Raw genomic sequence first — 21,844 nt, forward strand, 5'->3', positions numbered from 1 at the left:
AGAGGTTAGAAATATAAGGTTTGATTTTGGTAGAGAAGTCAGAGTTTGTGATATAAGATTTAAGTCATTCTCATTGGCTGATTGTTGAAGCTGCAGAGTGAAAACATGAAAGGAAAGACTGTACAGCAAAAGGACAGTATCTACATTTGGAGTAAAGGTGTGGTCAAAGAAATAATAGAGTAGTATAGTTTTATGGAAAAGAGAGGATCTATACTAAGTTGAAAATTCTAGGATAACTCACCCAAAGCAAACTGTTACGATTTGTCTAAGGGTATGTTCTCAAACTTGGAAGTATACAGATACAGGTGTGGCAGCATGATTAAGAGTGTGATCTGGAGTAAAATTCTTAGAATGTGGATCTCAGCTCCAATATTTGCTGTCCAGGTAAAACTGGATAAGTTACTTTTCCTTGCTGTACCTCAAGGGATTATTTTGGTTGGGGATGTAACAGTGGTAAAGCATTTGTCTGTCATACACCAGGAATTGAGTTCATTCCCTAGAACAACAATAAAAAAAAAAAAAAAAAAAAAAAAAACCCAAAAAAACAACAACAACAAAGATTATTTTGTGTATTTAAAGAAAAAAGAAAATAAGCATCTAGCCTTGCCAATAGTTGCTTGAAAATGGTAGTTATATTAAGTTAGGTCCCATCTTCCTTATTATCTGGAAGGTTTGAGGTTTTGATTATGAGATTATTCTGTTAATATTGGTTGATTTTATAAAGAACAAAGACAAATGTACCCTGAACAGATTTTAGTACAGTTTGAATTTGATCCTAATATATTGCTATAAACTTAATCACTGTCTCAGACTGTGTTCGTGGAGCATGATGCTTAAAGAATTATTTAGGATTTATTCAATAATGTGGTCTAGTCTCAGAAATGCTATATAGTCTACCATCTTATTTGGGATTCATAATGTATATTATTAAGGATTCTGATTAAAAAAACAAAGAAATAATAACAAACTTAACCCAGCATTTTCCAAACTTGATAGATCCTGAGGTCTCCTATTTATATACTTAATTTAAAGGATAGATCCTTTCTCCTATTTATATACTTAATTTTTATATTGGAGTATACTTAAGTTTTTTATTGGAGTTTTATTTATTTCAGTATTTATATAGCTTAGTTTTTATAGATTTTAGTATTTATTGGATATACTCAGTCTCATCTATTAAGGAAAGTTTAATTTGAGATATAATTCAGATACTAACAAAGTCACCATTTTAGAATATTCCATGCTTTTTAGTATATTCATAAAGATATACAGTCATCACCTTATCTAATTGTAGAATGTTTCATGAGCCCAAAAAGAACTCCTCCTTAGTTAGCAGTTATTCCCTTTCTCCTCCTTTCCCCAGTAATTACTGGCAACCAGTAATATACTTTCTGTCTAAATGTATTTGCCTGTTCTGGACATTTCAAATAAATAGAATCATGCAACATGTGGCCTTTTAGTCTGACTTCTTTCACTTAGCAACATTCATGTTGTAGCCTGCATCAATGTTTCATCCATTGTATGGATGGATATCTCACATTTTGTTTATCCAATCAGTTGATAGAAATTAGGGTTATTTCTACTTTTTGACTTTTGTGAATAAGGCTGCTGTGAACATTTTGTGTGTGTATATATATATATATATATATATATATATATATTCTCATTTCTCATAAGTACATGTCTAGAGGTGGATATGGGAGTCGAATGACAACTCTAACTTTCTGGGGAAGTACGAAATTGTTTTCCAAAGCATCTTTCAGAACTGAACCTCTGTACCCAGTAACTAATAACTCCCCATTCCCCTTTCTCCTCAGCCCTTGGCAACCACCATCCCTTTTCATCTCTATGAATTTGATTACTTCTGGTACCTCATTAAAGCAGATTTATACTATATTTGGCCTTTTGTGTCTGGCTTAATTCTTTTATCATGTTTTCAAGATTCATCCATATTAGAATGTATCAGAACTTCCCTTTAAAAGGCCAAATAACGTTCCATTGTATACATAAAACACAATTTTGTCTATTTTTCCACTGATGAACATTTAGATTATTTCTACCTTTTGGTTGTGGCGAATAATGCTGCTGTGAACCTTGTGCAAATATCTTTGAGTCTCTGCTTGTAATTCTTTTATGTATATATATCCTTAAGTAGAATTATTGAACCAAATGGCCCTTCTGTGTTTAGTTTTTTAACTTAGCTTTTAACTTAAAGTTGTGTTCCATTTGTTTTTTGTGTGTGAAGTACATGGTAAAATGAATCCAAAGCAGTTCTTTCATGCCATTGTATTCTGAGGTAAAAATGCTAGTATACTTCCTAGAAGTATACTTTATGTACTTGAAATTTTCTATTAAAAATGTGTCAGTTATAGAGTACAATGTTTTGTCTAGTAGGTAGGAATCAGCCTTGATTCCTTGTCTACTTGTTATGTGGTAACAATGTGTAGAGAGAAGCAGATAAAGGAGTTTTATAAATTCTGTTTACCTCTTTTAAAGCATGAAGCTTAGTGGCCTTTCTTCAGTACCATCTCCAAGGGAGGTAATACCTGAGTTTTAGATAAAGTTGACTAAGGAAGCAAGGAAAGAGGGTTTGTCTTTGGAGCCTAAGTTTTTTCTGTTTCCTTTTGTTGTAGAAGAAGTACTAAAGAATAGATTCCAATGACCTGTAATTAAGGTTTTGTTAGGAAGTCTCATTTTAGTGTCATTGTGAAGAATTGTTGATAGGTCCTAGAAGGATGGAATAGGCATTTTTGAATTGAATTTCTAAAAGAGGCTATAGGTACAATGCTGATGCACATGGACATGAAAATTCCTGCTTATTGCCATGGCTATACGTTAGAAAGGATTTGCAAGTTTTGTTACTGTGTAGTTGAAAAATATTTTTTGTTATCAGTTGATGTATAACTTAGCTTCTAAGTCTTTTTTTACAAAATACAAACTCTAGGAAGAATGTTGTCTACTCATAGTCCAGAGTGATAAAGAATAATAACTTGAAGCAAAACAAGGGTGTTTAAAAGATAGAAACCAATGTAAAGTTTATGTGAGAATGCTAATTGCTATGTATAGGTTAGTGGTTATCACATAAGGGTCTGTAGATGGTATTTTGCATGGGTTTTGCTATTAAAAGGCCAGTTAAGCAGAGTGAATAATGGACAAAATTGCAGAGTTAAATAGAAGTTAACTGTCTTCTCTCCTTAGAAGCCTTCTATGACCTTGCTAGGTAAAACTAATTTCTCCCTCCTGCATGCTTTGTTCCCCCTAAGCCTTGTGTTTTCTTCCTTAACTTTGATTGTGAGCTGCTTTAGGGCAGAAATGTCATATCCTACTTTGTATTTTAATCCCCTCACATAATTGCTTATACATAGTAGATCCTTTTAAACATTGTCTGAGTCTTATTTTGAGACCTGGGCACAAATATAATAAAATGGGAAGAAGCAACTACAGTAGGTATCAGAGGGGATGATTTGAATCAGAGGCAGGATGTGGCCAAGGACAGAAGAAACCTGTAAGATAGAAACCAGAGAGAAGATTTTAAGGTTTCATGGGATGCATCCAGATATTTCCTTATCTCATTTCCTAACTGTGACTCTGACCTATGGCCTGAAATTTGTTTATTTAACAGACATTGAAGTGTGGAAGTTGTAGGATGATGGAAGCTTACAATTTTAATGTGATGTAATAAAGCCACAGTAGAGGCATGGGTATATAATATTGCTCTATGAAAGAGGGAATGGGGAAATCTTCATAGGAGGTAATATTTTAACTAAATCAGAGAGAAGGGAGAGTACTTTCTGCCAAGCAGATAGTCTGAAATGCTTAACAGGACACAGTAGAGTCCAGGCAGAGAGAGAGTACCTGGTCTATATGGAGCAAATTCTGGGAAAAAAGGTGGGGATCTTACTATGAGTAGCCTTATTTCTGTATTTGCCTCTTTTCTCCTTTTTTCTCTTCTCTTCGCAGTGTTCTTTGGAGTTTTTGCTTTAACCATTAATACTGGGGAGCAAGTGGGGGATTTTACACAGCTGAGTGACATGATCATAAGTATGTTAGATGCATTATAGGGCAGATTCGGGAGGTAGGAAGATGGATTTGGAAGCAGTTGGAGTAAGTCCAGGCAAGATAGATGTGTTTCTGTTGTGTAATTCCATTTATATGAAATGTTCAGAATGGAGCAAATTCAGAAAGTAGACTAATTGGATAATAGTTTGGTGGTTGCAAGGAGCTGAAGGTAAGCTGTGATGGGAAGTGACTACTAATGAATACAGGGTTTCTTTTTGAAGTGATGACAAACAATATCCTTGAGTTAAGATAGTAGTGATGATTGTACATCCTTCTGAATATATTAAAAACCACTGAATGTATACTTTTAAATAGTGAATTTTATTTATTTTTTTGTGGTACTGGGGACTGAACCCAGGGTCTTACACATGCTAGGCAAGTGCTCTACCACTGAGCTACATCTCCAGTTCCCCACACCTCTTTATTTTTGTCTGAGATAGAGTCTTGCTCTTGAATTTGTTATCCTCCTGCCTAGCCTCTTGAACAGCTGGGATTACAGAAAGGTGCTGGTAGGTCCTGTTTAAATGGTGAATTTGATAATATACAAATTATATCTCAATTTAAGAAAAGGCAAGGCTGGAAAAAGAGAAGAATGTATATAGAGATCCTGAAAAAAGTAGGGTTTGAGAGCTATTCAGTGACAGAAAATTGGTATCATTCGGAGACCAAATAGTGACAATATCCAAAATGAAATAGTTGGTTCTGAAATTTCTAGTTTTGTGTGATTGAATTGATGGGGAAAGAAATGCTGGAAAAAGATCATTTTGGAGAGATATATAATGAATATAATGAACTGTTTGAGATGCGTTAAATGTGTAAGCACAGTAGGCCATTAAAGGTAATAACCTAGCTTTGAGGAGAGACTTTGGAACTAGAAAGAGAAACAGATGTATAGAAGTTGACTGAAGAAGTCAGTCAGATTTACTGATAGGTGATACCTTATCTCCTTACCCTCCTTTAGAAAGTAAAGTCCCATTTGCTTCATGTCCTCAAATGTGGTGTACAAGTTTTTTTTTGTTTTTGTTTTGTAAAGCTGAGTTTTACATTACTTTTCAGGCAGAGGCAAGGCTGGCAGCAAAACGTGCTGCCCGGGCAGAAGCAAGAGATATACGCATGAGAGAACTGGAACGACAACAAAAAGAGGTAATTTGGGGATATAAAACCCCAATTTCATGCTCATTCCTCCCCCAAATCAATACTTGGCTAGTTTAATTCTGTTATGAATCTGATTTCTTTTAAAAAGTAGTTTAACCTGCTATATGTGTTTTAATAAGCCAGTCTGTGTTAATTAATTAAATGCAATATTTGTTTTAAGTAATAATAAATGATTTTGCTCTTTGTGTATACATTGTAAGAAGTTCTTACAGTATAAGTGCTCTACTTATATTAGCTAAAGTAGGTGTAGAGATGAGAAAATTATTTGGTATACCCCTAAATGTCCTAGTATTTGAATTGTGATATCTATATAATGAAACAGTAGCAAATCATTCAATCTTATAATTTTGAAGCATTTTTAACAATCATTAAAAATATTCATGTAATCAAATGAAAAAAGAAAAAGAACCCAAGTGAAACTATAAAACTGATAGGACCCAATTTTGTGTTACAAAAACTAATACCTATCTATAAGATCAAAACCTCCTAGAAAGAATATTGATTACTGTCAGTACTTCGGTTTGACTGTTAGAGTTATGATTGATTTTACATACCTTTTTTTTTTGTAGTTTACCAATTTTCAATATGCTTTTGTCATCAGAAAGAAAAGCAGAAAAAGGCTTATGGAAATTGAACTGACTGAAGTGAAATACTCTTTATGCTTTCCTTCTGACGTTGACTTGGCCCTAAAAATCCCCATAAAATATTTTTGATGTGGTATTAGTACAAAGGGGAAAACACCTGTGGGGAAATATTAAACACTTTTTAATGTTAATGGTGGATTTTCTGCTAGTGAGTTAAAAAGAAATTCATGTATTCTATGTAGTATCACAGTTCAAAAACAAAAATAGTTGATGTTGCTAATTTTTTAATCTCATATATAGTTTCACATATTGAATACAAACTTTGACTGAAAAGGAAATGTTACAATGCATTCTTTTTTTTTTTCAATAACTTTATTTTATTTATTTATATGGTGCTGAGGATCAAACCCAGTGCCTCATGCATGCAAGGCAAGCACTCTACGTCTGAGCCACAAGCCCAGTGCATTCTCTTTTATATTCAGAGGATTTTACTAAATAATATACAGGAGACAGTTATTAAATATAAGTTCTGTTTATGATCTTCTAAACTTCAGAGAACCATTCATCTTTCTATTATTGGACATTTAACGTTGTACTTTAATATATTTGAATATGTCACTTTGAGTCGCCTATCATTGTTCTTAAGGGCAAATATATATGAATAAGAATTTTTTGGAGAATGCAGTATTTTGGAAACTGTTTAGATTATGAAACTTTTGCCTTTGTAGCACTCTCACCATTCCTTTGACCAGAAATGGGGACAGATTCACAAGTGGCTGGTAGGCCAGAATTGCCTGTCCTGCATGTTGTGATAAGTTGCTGACATAATGCAGTTTTGAAGTAAAACATTGACTAATGGTTTGCAAAGTAGAAGTGTTTGGCCTGTGTAAACCTAAAGGTCAGAAAATATCTGTTGTATCTGAAGTGGACCAAATGTGTACTTGGAATCCAACCATTTTCTGTTGTGATCAGCAGCTTCACTTTCGTTTCATGAATGCCCCTGAACAAGAAAGATTCAGTAAATGAATGCTTGTTTTCTTTTCATGGATTTGTCCTTTTCTCTTTCATATCCCTCCTTCCCCCCATCCTCTTTAAAAAATCTGGGTCCCCTGGGTCTTCATTAAGAGATAACCCAAGTCATTCTTCCATATTTTCTGAAAACTACTCTTTTTAGCTCAACTCTCAGTTCCTTTCCAAGTCCTCTATCACAACTTCCAATTTAGTTAACTCTAAAAGGAATTCATAAACCAGTGGAAAGTTATTGTGAATCACTCCTAAATTTGAATGTTTTTTCAAAGTTTATTAGTTCTCTGACTCTTTTTGTAAGAGTTCTGAACTTGGTATGTGACTAGATTTGGGAGGTAGAATATAAAGCCTTAAAATCTCATGCAAACTTTTGGAAGTATGTGTAGACATAGAAAGTATGGGTTCCCCCCCCCCCCCCTTTTCTTTCTTTTTTTTTTGGGGGGGGGCAGTGCTGGGGATTGAACCCAGGGCCTCGAGTGTGTGTGTTAAGCAAGTACTCTTTCTACTGAATACCACCAGATCAGAAGTATATGTATTTTAATGGGAAGTGCTTACAGATATTTTTATCATCAGAGAAAAGTCTGTGACTCCTAAAGGGTTAAAAACCACTGTCTAATTGCTGATAAACAAGCAACTTCCATAAGCAAATCTCTCCTATAGCAGTATTTTAAGATGTAACCAGAATTAAAATATTTATGATGGTAATGACTTTTGAACTTAAAACTTATAGTTCTCATTGAGATATTGTTTTATAAAATAAAGAAAACAGATGCTTGATAACTTTAAATTGCATGATTCCTTATGAATGTGTTCGTTATTTTGGAGTGGAGTTTGTTTCTGCTCATTACTAAAGCTAGCCTAATTAATTTATTTAATGTGTCTTCTGCATATAAATGGGTTAGTATTATTGTTGATGCATTGAGAATGCTTCATGTGAATAAAACAAATCACCTAATTGCAAATTTTCCAAGGAAATATTAGCTTTATTTTTTGTTTAAATTTTGTATTATATAAGCCAATGTCAAAAAACTAAAGGACGAATGATCTCGCTGATAAGTGGATGATGACACATAAGGGGGAGGGTGGGAGGAGTTAGTGTTAGGGTTAGGGTTAGGGAGGGGGGGCACGAATGGAGGAAGAAAGGACTGTTTAGAGGGAAAAGAAGGGTGGGAGGGGTGGGGGGGAAGGGAAAAAATAATAGAATGAATCAAACAACATTACCATATGTAAATTTATGATTATACAAATGGTATGCCTTTAACCCATGTACAAACAGACAAACAACATGTATCCCATTTGTTTACAATAAAAAAAAATAAAAAAAATAAAATGATGTGTGACACAAGCAAGCACTCAAATGTCAAAAAAAAAAAAAAATTGTATTATAATTCCAAAATTAAATTGCTAAAGATTTTAATATCATAGGGCATACCAAAAAAAATTAAACAAAAAGAGAAAAGCATATATTCAAAGTCTAATATTTAATTCATATTTTCAAGGACCATGAAAATCTCCCCTAATTTTAATACTTTTTTTGTGTGAGACTGGTTTGTTGGGACGTGAATAGGGAACACAAACAAGGATTTGGGGCTCAGCAGTGAAGCTACCTTGAGAAATCACTGTGTACCTGTGCTGTATTAGTGCTTTTTATCTAGGTTCCATTTCACATTTTAAGACAGGTAACAACATCTCCATTTTATAGATGAGAAGATAAAGGACTGGTAAAGTACGTAACTTGCCTAGTACTTGGCAGAGCAGGAATTCAAAGGTACAAGAGAGGGCCACTGCTGTCAATAGTTCTCAAGGTGACACAACCAGGAAGAGAGGAGTCTCCGTTTTCCTGGGCCTCCAGTTAACCTTAGGTTAGCCAACTTTCTGTGAACCTAATCATTCTGAGTTTAAATCGGGTGTCTTTATAATCAGCACGTTGGTGTATGTGTGGGGGAGTAGGTGCAATTTCTAATATTGTCTAATTTGAAACAGAAGGAGTGACTCCAGCACCAACTTAGTAAATATTATTTGTTGACAGAGAAGATATCTGTGTATTCACCTGTGGTTTTCATTTAATGAAACCATTACATCCTCACTTCAAATGAACTTTTAAAAACAGAATATGTTTTATTTTCATTAATTGAATTTAAATTTATTAAAACATCATTTACCAGAACATTTGGAACAAATGTACTTCCATCTTTTAGGACATCTATCAGATTTCTTTAGTCCTAAGGAGGACTCCTGGAATAATGAGAGTGTGTGTTGCTTTCCTTGTCTGCAGGAAAGGGAAACTGTGCCTTGTGATTGGTTCCTAACAACACAGTTTGCTATGATTTTTTTTTTTTTAATTTGGCCACAGGTGCTGTTAATTCAAGAAAAGCTATTGGCAATATAAATCCTACTCTAGAAATACCTGGGAGATGAAGCTTTTTGTTCTTCCTGAGAAGGAGGAATCTTGAGTAAAAACCAGAATCCCTTACCATTTCTCCCCCCCCCCCCCGCTGTGTAATTAATGAAGAATTAGCTGCTGTAGGATGATATCTTTATGGTTCAGTGGTCTGGTGAGCCCAAGGATCTGTATGTCTGTCCCAGCTTTATGACCTTGCAGATTCTTACTTAATCCTTCTGTGCTATAACTTTCTTTCCTGTAAAATGAAGGGATCAGACTAGATGGTCTCTAAGGACCCTTCGAGCTCTTAAAAATAATTCTAGAGTCATTACCAGAGTCTTTTATAAAAGAGTTTCTTTCTGTTTCCCTTCTGTTTGCCATCATGCAAAAAAGTTTTCAAGATACAAGGAGTGCTAGTTGGCAGACTCTTGGCAGATGCCTGGTAGATCTTTGGGTTGTTGAATAGGTGTTTTGAATGTTTTTGGTGTAATAAAAATTTCTTTGAGTTTGCTTACTATTTTACCTGAACATTTGTTTTTTTTTAATTAGGTTTAGAAAAGTTTTCTTCAGTATGGTAGGCACTAGTTATGTGTAGGTGATTAAACTTCTATTTAAATTGATGAAAAGTAAATACAACGTAAAATTTAGTTTCAAGTACTCAGTAGACTTGGCTGTTAGCTGTCATATAGAGAACACACATAAAGAACACTTTCATTCTCCCAGAAAGGGCTATTAGATAGTGCTTATTTAAGGTATAGTTTATAACTGTGTGAATAAACTGTATTCTCTGTTCACATTGTTGGACCTGTTTGGGAGTTACATTTTACTCTTTAGGCAGGGCTTTCAACAATGGAGCTAAATGAAAAGCTGGTTTTTTTTTTTTTTTTTTTTTTTGTGCTGCTAGGGATTGAACCTAGGGTCTTGTGCTTGCGAGGCAAGTATTCTACTACTGAGCCATATCCCCAGCAAAAAAGATGTTTAAATATAGGGGTATATCTGAATTTCATAAGGTATTTCAATTAATTTAGAATTATAATAATTGAAAATAAATGTAAATTCATCTGTTTTTGCTGCATCTTTGATGGAATATACTTTTTTAGATATTTTTTGTAAGTACTCCTATGTGGTTGGTACAGTGAAAAGAAAGGCTAACAAAAAGTGAAGATTAGACCTTGTGTACATGTATGATTACACAAGTGGTGCGACTCTACTTCATGTACAACCAGTGAAACAAAAGTTGTACCCCATTTGTGTACAATGAATCAAAATAAATAAATAAATAAATAAGTAAAAATAAATTTAAAATGAAGATTGGAAATTAAACCTTGAGTGTTACTCTGATACCCCAAGTCACATTGAGAGGGTCATGTAGAATAAACTTGCCTCCAGGTTGGTTAAACTAACCAAGTTAACCAGCCTGGAATTGGTTACTATTTAAGCTGTATACCCTGCCAGGCTAATGCCTATGTCCCCCAAACTTTTGTGGTGTATCTGGATAAAGAGAATGAAAATATGCTTGGTTCCTTGCAGATTGTATGTGTTTGCTGCATAACAGAAAATGTAAATATAAAGATCAGAACACCCAATTGGAAATTGAAACATTGAATCATAATGGTGTTTATGAACACACTTTAGAATAAATTTGATCAAATGTGGCAATGTACATAGCAGATGTCAACCAGCATATTTTTTGAGTTATACTCAAAGATCATGACCAAAATGAGATATTATACTGCTGTATTTTGGTTGAATTACTGTTTCTGTTTTGAAATGAATGGTCAGATATACCCCTATGTATTCTACTTATGTAATGATCATACTGGATTGCCAATGGGGTGTTGTGGCATCGATTGTTTTTGGAAAAGATAATGTTGATATTGACAGAAGTAAGCCCACTTAGACATTTTGTGTAGATTTTCAGTTAGTGTAAATTACATTAATACTTTCAACTTTGAAATTAGGAAAGATCAAAAATTCCTTCTGAAAAAAAAAAATTCCTGGTTTCAGGGGTCTATGTTCTTGGGACTAGCTGTTTAATTTCACATGTCTGGCTTTAATGCTCCATTGCTAATAACTGAATGTGGAAAAATTTAGAATTATTAATTTAGTCAACTAATGTTTGGCCATAGTCAATCTTTATAGACCATTTAAGGCATGCCTCAAGATAACCTACTCTAAAATATTTGTGTAATTTCTTTTAAGTATAAGTGGATTTTTTTCTCTCACTTTTTTTGTTTTGTTTTTATTTTTTGATATTGAGGATTGAATCCTCTACCACTGAGCTATATCCTCAGCTCATTTTTATATTTGGGACAGTCTTACTAAGTTCCCAAGGTTGGCTTCAAATTTGTCATCCTTCTGTCTTAGCCTTCTTAGGGATTACAGTGTGTACCATTACACCTGGCTAAACACCTACTTTTCCAAGTCTGTTTGTTAAATATAGCTGTATGTTTTTATCTTGGTGTATCGAGCTCTCCTGGTCATGTGTAGCTAATATCTTACATGTGGTTAGATGTACATACATATGATAAAAGAAAAAATTGCCAACGTTATTTCTGCTTTCCAACCAAAGCATGCAACTGCCACAAACTCAACTTTTGAAGTGAAGTTGTCCAAACCTGCCTGCACTAAGATGATGTTGTACTGTTAACTGACTGATTTTTGCTCCATTTTTCTGATAAATATCTGCCTGTTCAGTGAATAACCTTCCATGTACTTTCTCCTTTCTCAGGAAGATTCCGAAAGGGCCAGGTATTCCCACCGGTCCAGTCATCACCGTTCTTATCTGGTTTGTAATAACCCTTAAGCTTGCCCCTGATGCTTTTCCTCATTAATTTAATGTAGTCACTCACAAATTTGTACTATGTTTATTTTTATTTTTATCAGGGAGTTGAGGATACATTGTCCCTTCGAAGTCTTGGCAGTCACAGGGTTGGTATTTTAAGTTGTTTACACACCATAACAGCAAAGCTTTTATGTGCTAGCTTTCTTCAGTATCAGTGATTATATAAACAATCAGATAATGTTCATATATTCCTTTGCCTTTTTAAAAAAGTAGAAATATTGGCAAAGTTCTTTCATTGGAAAAACAGACACTTTTTCTCAAATTATTGCTACAAGTAAATCATTTCTAAAATCTTGAATATTTTCATCTCTTAACCTGTCTTTTCTTTTTCTATAAAAGGTCCTTTGATTTCAGAAAATTATCACAAAATAGTAAGATTGATTTTATAGAATAACATTTGCTTGGTTCTAACTTTTAGGTTTCTTCTACTTTCATATTTTAATAAGTGATAATTATTAAATGGGAAGTAGCTTTGAGGCTTGGGTGACTAATTACAATTTTATTACATGGAAAATTTGAGCTGTTGATCTCAAAAATTATTTGCTTGTCATATGGGAATATGCTTTGGTATTTTGATTGTTTATTGTTCTGGGTTTTTAGCATAAGTTTTTAAAAATCAAAAGAAATGAGAATTTGCTCCTTAAACACTTGCATATTGTGCTGAAACATTCATCTTCTTTTCTTAGGGAATTATGTTTTAAATGGTAAAGCAATGCTTTTAATTTGCACAGTGATAATGCAAATTAACGCACAGTGATATATATATTATATATATTTACATATAGATTTTTCATTGGTAAAATGATTTTTCACATTACTTTCCCCCAACTCTAATTTTTCTTTCTACCTTGTATGATGTATAATAATGATAAATGTATTCTGACATGTTAGTTATTAATATATTTATATTCAAATATAGTTTATCATGCTGATTGTTTCTCTTTGGTGAATGTAATCTACTTTTTTTTAGAGTAAGTTTGTAAGCTAATTTTTGAATTGTAAATAATTTTGGTTAGTTAGAAATTTTAGATTTTTAAGAATATTAACAAATCTTCAAGGAAATCCAAGATAATTAGTGGCTTAAAAGTGGTTTTTCAGAAAGAACTTTAATAAGTTCTTCATGCTTTCCCTTGGAGCTACTTTTTTTTTTCCTTTAATACTTTGAAAAGAATCTTGTAGTGAGTTAACAAATGCTTCAAAGTTGAGTATCAAGGGCTATGAAAATAATCCCTCCTTGTTTTTAATGTATAATTTTTTACTTTGCTTTCAATTATGTTCTCAGTGTGAATTTTCACATGGTATCAGGTTGTTTTTTTGTAAGTTTGTATGACCTTAGGGAAACTTGATTATATTAGTTTAACTTAAAGGGCAAAATCTATTAAAATAGATCAACTTAAATTAGGGGCCAAATCTGCAAGTAAACAAAAAAGAAATCTACTGTTAAGCTGCTAGGGTATTATTTACCTAGAGTGCCTGTAAATTAATTAGGGTGATCTTTTTGTTGTTGTTTTTGGTAGAAATTGTATTATTAAACAAATTTAAGGATAATTTAAGGAATTGAACCCAGAAGTGCTTTACCACTGAATGACATCCCAAACCCTTTTATTTTTAATTTTGAGACAGGGTCTTACTGAGTTACTGAGGTGCTTTCTAAATTGTTGAGACTTGGCCTCAAATTTGTGATCCGCCTGCCTCAGCCTCCTGAATTGCTGAGATTATTGGGATTACTGGTGTGTGCCATTGTGCCTGGTCAGTTTTTTCTTTTTCCCACCATAATAGTTAATGAAAATTTGTTACTATGGGATAAAGATCCCAATATTTAAAAAGTCAAAATATGTGTGAGCTTGAAGAGTAATAGAAGTTTTACACCCTCAAGGTTAAACACACTTGAGATATGTAGACTTTCCCAGAAATAAGTCTGAATGCTCACTAATAACATTGTTTAAAGGAAATATAATTTTTTTCCTGTTTTAACTAGATAATATTGGTGGTTCTAAGTTTTCTTCAGATTGTTTGCTTTTTTGCGGGGGAGCATGGTGTGGGTGGGGATTAAACCCAGGGCCTTACACCCATTAAATATATACTCTATCACTGAGCTACACTGCCAGCCCCTCATTATTTGCTTTTAAAAATAACTTTACTATATCTCTTAAGCTGAATATGTTAAACAACTTTTGTCCTATGTATAAATAAAAGTAATGGCTCAAAAGACTGGCCAAAACTTTCTTCTGCTTAACCATGTAATTTTGAGGTCCTGCTATATCTCTGCCCTTTATTTATTTATTTTTTAAAATTTACTTACAAGCTGTGTATTATAAGATCTAATACTTTTTTGAACCTCATATTTGTTGTATGAGCCTTAGTAGGACCTGGATGTGAGGGAGATACATTTGTGATTTTATGCTGCATTCTTAGTACTTTGAATTTTCCTTTTGTCCAGTTACCTTTCAGATATTACCCTTTTGAAAGGAGGCTTGACGGGCTGGGGAGATAGCTCAGCTGGTAGAGTGCTTGCCTGGCAAGCACAAGGCCCTGAGTTTGATCCCCAGTACTGCAAAAAAAAAAAAAAAAAAAAAAAAAAAAAGTTGTCTTGCCACCTATTTGAGCTGGAAATGTTGGTGTTAATGTTATAAACATTCAGTATTAAAAAAAAAAATAAAGCAAAATTAGTTCAAGACTGAATGGTAGGGTTAAGGGAGGGAGAATAAATCAAAGGCTCATTTATTATTGAGATAGTTTGTATTACAGTTGTGTGCAATGATGAGGTCATTAGCAGTGTTGCACATTAGTGACTGTCTTAAAAATAATTTTAAAAATGTTTGGTTGTGAAGGGCTCAGTGGTGCATACCTGTAATCCCAGCAACTCGGGAGGCTGAGGCAGGTGGATCGCAAGTTTGAGGCTAGCTTGAACAAGTTAGACCTGCTCTCAAAATTAAAAATTGGAAGGGCTAGGGATGTCATTTAGTGTTAAAGTACCCTGAGTTCAGTTCTCAGTACTGAAGATGGGGTGGAAATGCTTGGTCATTTGTTTTCGTATTGAAATGCAAAAGGATAATAAAGTAGAGATTCAAAATTAGAAAATGAAATGATCTTGACTCACACTAGGAGGAGTAATTGCTATTTCTCTTTGGTCGAGATTTTTACTGTTATATGCATTTAGTTCCTATTTATATGTTAATACTCTTGATAAAATTTTAATGAATTTAGTTTTAAAAATATGCTTATAATTTGTATTTTGTCATTTACTGCTACGCTGTTTAATTTCACTAAAGAACCCATCAAAGGATATTACTGGGACACATTGGAGCAGAACCAGTACACCAAAAAGGAGAGATGTCATGGTGTGTAATCCAGAAAAATGTGTGTGATAGAGTATGATATATTCATTGTTGATTTTTCATTGTCCTGGGGTTTGAGTAATAGATGCATTCTGACAAAAACTGACACTTGCTGAACTTTGTTTCTACAACCTTTTTGATTTACTTTATTTCTCTTTTTTTCCGTGTGAAAATTTTCAGGCAGATGTCTCTTGAAAGTTGGAAGGTTTTTTTTTTTTTTTTTCTTTTAAATAGGTTGTAATAGTAGATTTGGAAATGTTTTAGCTAGAACCCTTAATATCCTCAATTTTCCTTCCTTTTATACATCATTTGTTTTTAAACAACATAAATAGCAACTTTCACTTAAGGAAATTTCTTTTTGTTTGCCCAGTTGTTCTGGTAGCAGTTATTAAGTTCAAATTAAGAATTTCCCTACCAGATAGACTCAGCTGTTTTAAAACCAGCTGAACTGCACTATATTTTGGAGAAAGAATTGAAACAGATAAATTTCAGTTTGGCTTGTTCAAACCTGTTCCTATGTGAAATGCAATTGGTGCAACAAAGTGGATGAGAAGATGGGACCTTTCTCATCAGTGAATTTACCTTGTTAAAGAGATAGATCATTTATATGTTAGAAGGCATGACTTGAGTAATACTTTTTTTGAGCCATGGATTTTTTTTAACTAAAAGTATTTTAGTTATACTAAAGATATTTTTTAAAAATTAAAGATATTTTCATTGAGAAAAGAAATAAATGAAACTTCTGTAGAAAATGAACTTTATTTTCTGAGAAACATCTCTCACCATAAAATTATATTTTACCATTGTACATCATTTACCAAATGTACACTTTTATGCATTTTAGAAAATTTTGTTACTTATGCAATAATAATATTCCTTACTGTTTTCTTTTCTGCTAGTTTCAGGAAAAAAGCACACAAATGTAGATAATTTGCTCAAATGCTTTTATATATAGCAACATTTTTAATAACTTTAAACCAGTGGTAAAATTGTTGCACCTAACCTTTTTTGAGGGTTCTCCCATCTGTGTTGTAAATGACCAATTTATTATGCATGAAGAGAGCGACTTCATTCTGTTCAAGCTATTATTTTAATGCTTTATAAGAATTAGACTGTATAATCTGATCTTCTAATATATTTTAAGCTCTTTAGAATTGTGATCTTTGCAATAAGAAATACATTTTATATCATGATCCAGTGTATACATGCAGATCCCTGGTTGTGTGCATATATGAATATATAAATATATTAAAAATATTATTGAAACAAAAGTTTCAAAAATAATATTAACTTTTACTGTGCTCAACACTTGGCAATATTTTGTCTTCTATTTTATTTTTTTTAAATGGTAGTTGAAAACATTAAATTGATTTCATGACTGGGTTGTGACCTATAATTAGGAAAACATTACTTTAGATCAGGTTAGTATTCTATAAAATCCTAAATGGATGTAAGAACCATAAAGATTTTTTTTTTTTTAACCAAACAATTAGTGTTTAAACTACTTGAAGAACTTGTTCATTGCTGCCATTTGTTTTACACATTGACCTTCTGGGTAAGATGACTTTAAATACGTAAGCTGGAATGCTTAAGAAATAATGTTAGGAAACCATAATTTTGTGTAGTTGCTATTTAATTCATTGTTTTGGATTTGAAATTTGTCTTATTTTTGTACTTGTGGTTTTTATAGTTTTAAACATTTATTTTTTATAGCGCTGGGGATCAAACCCAGTGTCTTGCTTGTAGTTTGGCAAGCCCTCTCTCATTAAGCTATTTCCTCAACCCTTATTTTTTTAAAGGATCCTACATGAACTGCTGTGGGTTTTCTGGTTTTGTCATGAAGTTTGTTTATTTTCTTTGATTTATATTTAATGTCACATTTGTATTTTATTCTGTGCATTCCCTATTTTGCTATGACCCAAGTTTCTCATTTTGTTCAGCGTTTTCTTGAGGAAGTTTATCAGATGTGTTTTTAAGAATAGATCCAAGAGAATGGTTCACATTTTGATGCTGCAGTGGTTCTCTTGTAAGCTTAGTCTTGCCTTATAGACCGTCCATTCCTTGCTTTTGCCATTTTTCAAATAGTGGGAAGTGATAGTAACGATCATAATAAATAAAAGTAAAGTATCCTTGACTTCTGTATATGTAATCCTTACATTTGAAGGCTCCCTTAGGTTGTTTTGTGCTATAATGTCCTGAGATTGAATTGTCTCACCATTACTGATTATGAATTTGATATTTGAAAGAAAAATAATTTGTTTCTTTTTGACAATTTTTAAGAGATGGGGATTTTGAAAGAAAGGGTCTTGATCTGTTGCCCAGGCTGGCCTTGAAGTCCTAGACTCAACCTTTCCTCTGTTTAAGCCTTCCGTGTAGCTGGGACTATGAAATGTAAGCCACTGTGCCCATTTCTGAACATACAGTTGTAAATACACATACAGTTCAGTAGTAACTTATGCTAGGAAAGACTAAGGGGAAGAAAGTTCTTTAATTCAAATGTAATAGTTTTTGTATTTAATGATATTTTTTGTGTGTGTCTTTAAAATAACGCTGTATTTTTACCTGCAAATGTTACTTTGTCCCTCTTTTTTATATTCTTGACTTTGGAAATACAACCATCCTTCATCTTTTCCTGAAATCCAGTATGATACTCTCAAGGATAGATCATCAAGACTTTCATCATTAGTATGTAGTGCATGACTTTGCATTAAGTCTGGAGTTTTGTTTCATAAACACCTCTTAGTAGTAATCATAGATTATAACTAACTTTCATGGTTTTGTTATTTTCTGGGGAAAATGTGTGATTAACAAAGCAAAAACTATTGTTTTGTAATGGTGGCATAATTTGTCATTTAAATAGTGATTTTTTTTCCTTTAGAATTTGTAGCATAGATAAAAATATTTTGCTTCCCTGTTCAAGACTAAGTTGGCAGTAATATTATTTCTTAAAATGGTGAACCACTCCTCTAATACATACTCATTGCCCTGGAGGACATGTTTCTAACAATGTTTGGTTTATTCTCAGCTCCACAGGCCTGTTTAATGTTATGTTCATAAGCTAGCAGGCATGAGGTTGGTAAACAGAAAATATCCAGCAGTGATAGATGATACCCGAGGCATTAGTGATATTCAAGCATTTTGACTTGATTTGGTAATGTCATATTAGTTAAGGTAGTTAAGCTATAGCTTGTTTTCCTTGTGTTCATATTAGGTCAATAGGTTGCCTGAATTTCTAGATTACCTAGACAAAAAAAGAGTCACACTAATGAAGGAAAGGTAAATATTAAAAAAAACAAAAGAAAACTGAGTTTATAATTATTGATTCAGTATCTAGCTGTGCATGTGAGATAGTTTTCCTAGTGCAGTCTTCTGTTGTTGGCCGTTTTTTAATTTTAATTTCTATTCTTTATTTTATTCATTTATTTTTATGTGGTACTGAGAACTGAACCCAGTCCCTCACACATGCTAGGCAAATGCTCTACCACTGAGCTACAACCCCAGCCTTTATTCTTTTTTTTTTTTTTTTTTTTGTGGTGCTGGGGAACAAACCCAGGGCCTTGTGCTTCCCCTGAGCTATCAGCTGAGCTATCTTCCCAGCCCCAGCCTTTATTCTTTATAGTTACATAGTTGTTGGCTATTGATAGCTAGGTGCACTCTCACTTTAGGTGAGCAGTACATACCTATATATTTATTTTACGTATATATGTTTATATATACTTTTTTTTTTGGCATTGTGGCTTGCACTCAGGGGTGCTCTACCACTGAGCTACATCTCCAGACCTTTTTATTTATTTATTTTTTATTTTTAGATAGTCTGGCCCAGGCTGACCTTGAAATTGTAATCCCTGTCTTAGCCTCCTGAGTTGCTGGGATTACAGGCATGCGCCACTGTGCCTGGCCCCTGTATTGAATTTCTCATCTGCCAGTGGACTTCTTAGTATTACTGTCCTTTATTCCCCTCTATACACTTGGCTCTATACTCCTTGGAGAAGTTAATATATTAAAACAACCTCAATTTCTGAGGATTCTTGTATAACATGATCATTTAGTAATTTTGCTGCTACTTGGGCAGTCCATACCAATTCCTCTTCCTGTGGGACCACTAACTGAGCTGAGAAGTATTGTCTTGGGCAGTGAAATGTTGTTTGTTTTGTCAGTCTTGTTTTGGTTTATACAAAGGATTGCTTTGGGCTCTAGGAAAGAAGACTATAGAAGGAGGTAGAGTCTCTTGTCATCTATACTTTTATAAAGAAGATGGAGGGACTCTATTGAAATGAAGGTACCCATAAACATCCTGACTAGCTCTAAGTCCTAATCAAGCTTTCTTTAGCTGACTAGACACTGAGCTGGATGCTGAAAAGTGAGGGAGGATGTAGATGTGTGGAGAGGCCACATATCTTAGCCATTCGAGTGCAGTGAATCATTTATTAACATGGGAAATGGATTGCATGGATACTACTCTGTATCTCATATAAACCTGTGTGTATATAATTTTAAGACAAATTTTGTTAAATTGTTTAAAAAACTTGACTGTGTGATCATTGAAGTTAACTTAAAATATTTACTTCCAGAGTCATTCTTACAGTCACTCTTATGGAATGAAGAAGAGATCTTCTGGTTTTCGTAAAGACCCACTGGTTAGTTCTGTTGAGTCATGTATCATAATTTACTGATTACTTTAGGGGACTTAAGAATTATGACTGCCTTGGTGTTTTGGTTTTGTTTTTGTGTGCCCCTAAGGCATCATTGGAACTCAAAAGTATACTGAAACATGATTTATCAGAAACTTTTGAAGTGATTTTGTTTTTATTTATAAGATTTAATATTGGATTAGCATATGCCAACCTTTGGGGCTAGAGTTAAGTTAATAAGATATCACAAGAAGCTAATGAACAAGGTGTTTTCACTTATGAACTATCTTTTGGAATATACCAAAAGAATAGCTTCAGTGAGGTTTTTCATCCTTGTTTTAGAACTTTGAATTGATATTATTATGGAAATATGGTAGGTTTCATTATGAAAATTTGTTTCTTGGAAACTTGGAATGCATTTTCTGATAGAAACAATAATGTATGTAATGACAGAGTTTTCCCAGTTTACAGAAAACTCTTTAACCTGTAATGTAACTAAGCTGCAAACTTTACCTCTTTCCATGCTAGCCACCTTTGCTAAACATCTAGTTTAGTGGGGAACTATCTACAGAATGCCTGCCTGGGCACTAGGAATGTCTATGCTGTGATAATACTGGCAAAAGAAACACAGTTCCCAAGCTCCCTGCTACTTCAGGGTTACTGTGGAAAGGGTGGGGTGGCGGGTGGCTTACTGTCTAGTGGAAGAGAGAGTGTAATGAGTGGGAGATTTAAGAGAGGCCTTGGATGATGGAGTATTGGGAGCTCTGGGGAGATGTGAGTCATGGTACCTCGTTGGGGTGTGGGAGTAGGGAGTGGTGCAGGAAAGCCAGGGCAGGAGGTGTAGGGATTGGGTGGGAGTAGGGATATCCCTGATGGCTGTGTCAATAGCAGAGTCTTTAAGTCAGAGATTGCATACATTTTCTTAACCTTGAGTAAGAAAGATGGCTAGAGAAGTCGTACAGGAAATTTTATAGATGATTTCTCTCCTCAAGTAACTGTATTGGTAAAACTATTGTGTAGTGTATTAAAAATGAACTTGCCATTGATATTTTATACCAAACCATATTGCACTCTCTTTCTCTCTCTCTCTTATAATTTAATTTGATCAATTTATTTTGACAAATAATGGGAGTAGGAGAAGTTTGGAACCAAATAACTCTTTAATATAATTTCTGTACTTTGCCAAATGGATTATAAAAGTGGTAATTATTCAGTTGTCCTAGATTTTTCAAGGACATTCTTAAGTATGACATGAGAATAAATCACTTATTTCCATTTCATTTTGTCTGAGGGTGGTTCTCTTTTTTAAAGTAATAAAAATTAGTAATGACTTAGTTTGAAAATAGTTATATTTTAATACCAGTTTCTTTTGAGAGATTGAAATAATTATTACTTTGACTTTTTCTTAGCATGATCCAATGCTTTAAAAGCATTACTTTGGAGAAGGAAGTTGGCAATATCAGGTTTTGCCTTTGTGTGTTCTTTGGTCAACAGTATTTAATCTAAGAAAACTGTGTTTCATTTTATTTTTTGCAGAGTGGCCTCTACTTTGATCAGAGAAACTATAGCAGTCTTAGACATAGCAAACCCACCTCTGCTTACTACACTCGGGTCTGTCTAAAATTTTTTGACTTCTTGTGTTTTATCTACTTTTAACTTATTTCTAATTCCCCATTTTGCATTTTGACTAGTTGTAACTAATCTGGGAATGATTGTGTTCCTACCCATTTTTGGTAACTGACTTCATATATTCCATGATAGTGTGCTTTCAAACAGTGGGGATTATTGAATCACCCTGTTTGTAAATCAGTTCAATTTTTTTT

The 21,844-nt window shown here is 33.6% G+C and overlaps 1 protein-coding gene across 24 annotated transcripts in view; it reads left to right on the forward strand.

Moving 5' to 3' along the window:
- Window positions 1-21,844, forward strand: part of LRRFIP2 (LRR binding FLII interacting protein 2) — an 88,533-nt gene that overhangs the window by 22,281 nt on the left and 44,408 nt on the right. For 13 of the 24 annotated variants that reach the window (XM_079115886.1, XM_079115875.1, XM_079115889.1 and 10 more), the window contains exons 4-11: window positions 5,116-5,202; window positions 6,527-6,577; window positions 11,939-11,995; window positions 12,094-12,138; window positions 15,325-15,393; window positions 18,034-18,075; window positions 19,962-20,027; window positions 21,558-21,632. In XM_079115886.1, coding sequence (XP_078972012.1) covers window positions 5,116-5,202; window positions 6,527-6,577; window positions 11,939-11,995; window positions 12,094-12,138; window positions 15,325-15,393; window positions 18,034-18,075; window positions 19,962-20,027; window positions 21,558-21,632 — 492 coding nt within the window. The remainder of the gene's footprint in view (window positions 1-5,115; window positions 5,203-6,526; window positions 6,578-11,938; window positions 11,996-12,093; window positions 12,139-15,324; window positions 15,394-18,033; window positions 18,076-19,961; window positions 20,028-21,557; window positions 21,633-21,844) is intronic. The other 11 variants (XM_079115879.1, XM_079115882.1, XM_079115877.1 and 8 more) reach the window with 5 other exon arrangements.

The sequence above is a fragment of the Sciurus vulgaris genome (assembly GCF_902686455.1).
Source record: "Sciurus vulgaris genome assembly, chromosome: 16".
NCBI classification, from domain to species: Eukaryota; Metazoa; Chordata; class Mammalia; order Rodentia; family Sciuridae; genus Sciurus; species Sciurus vulgaris.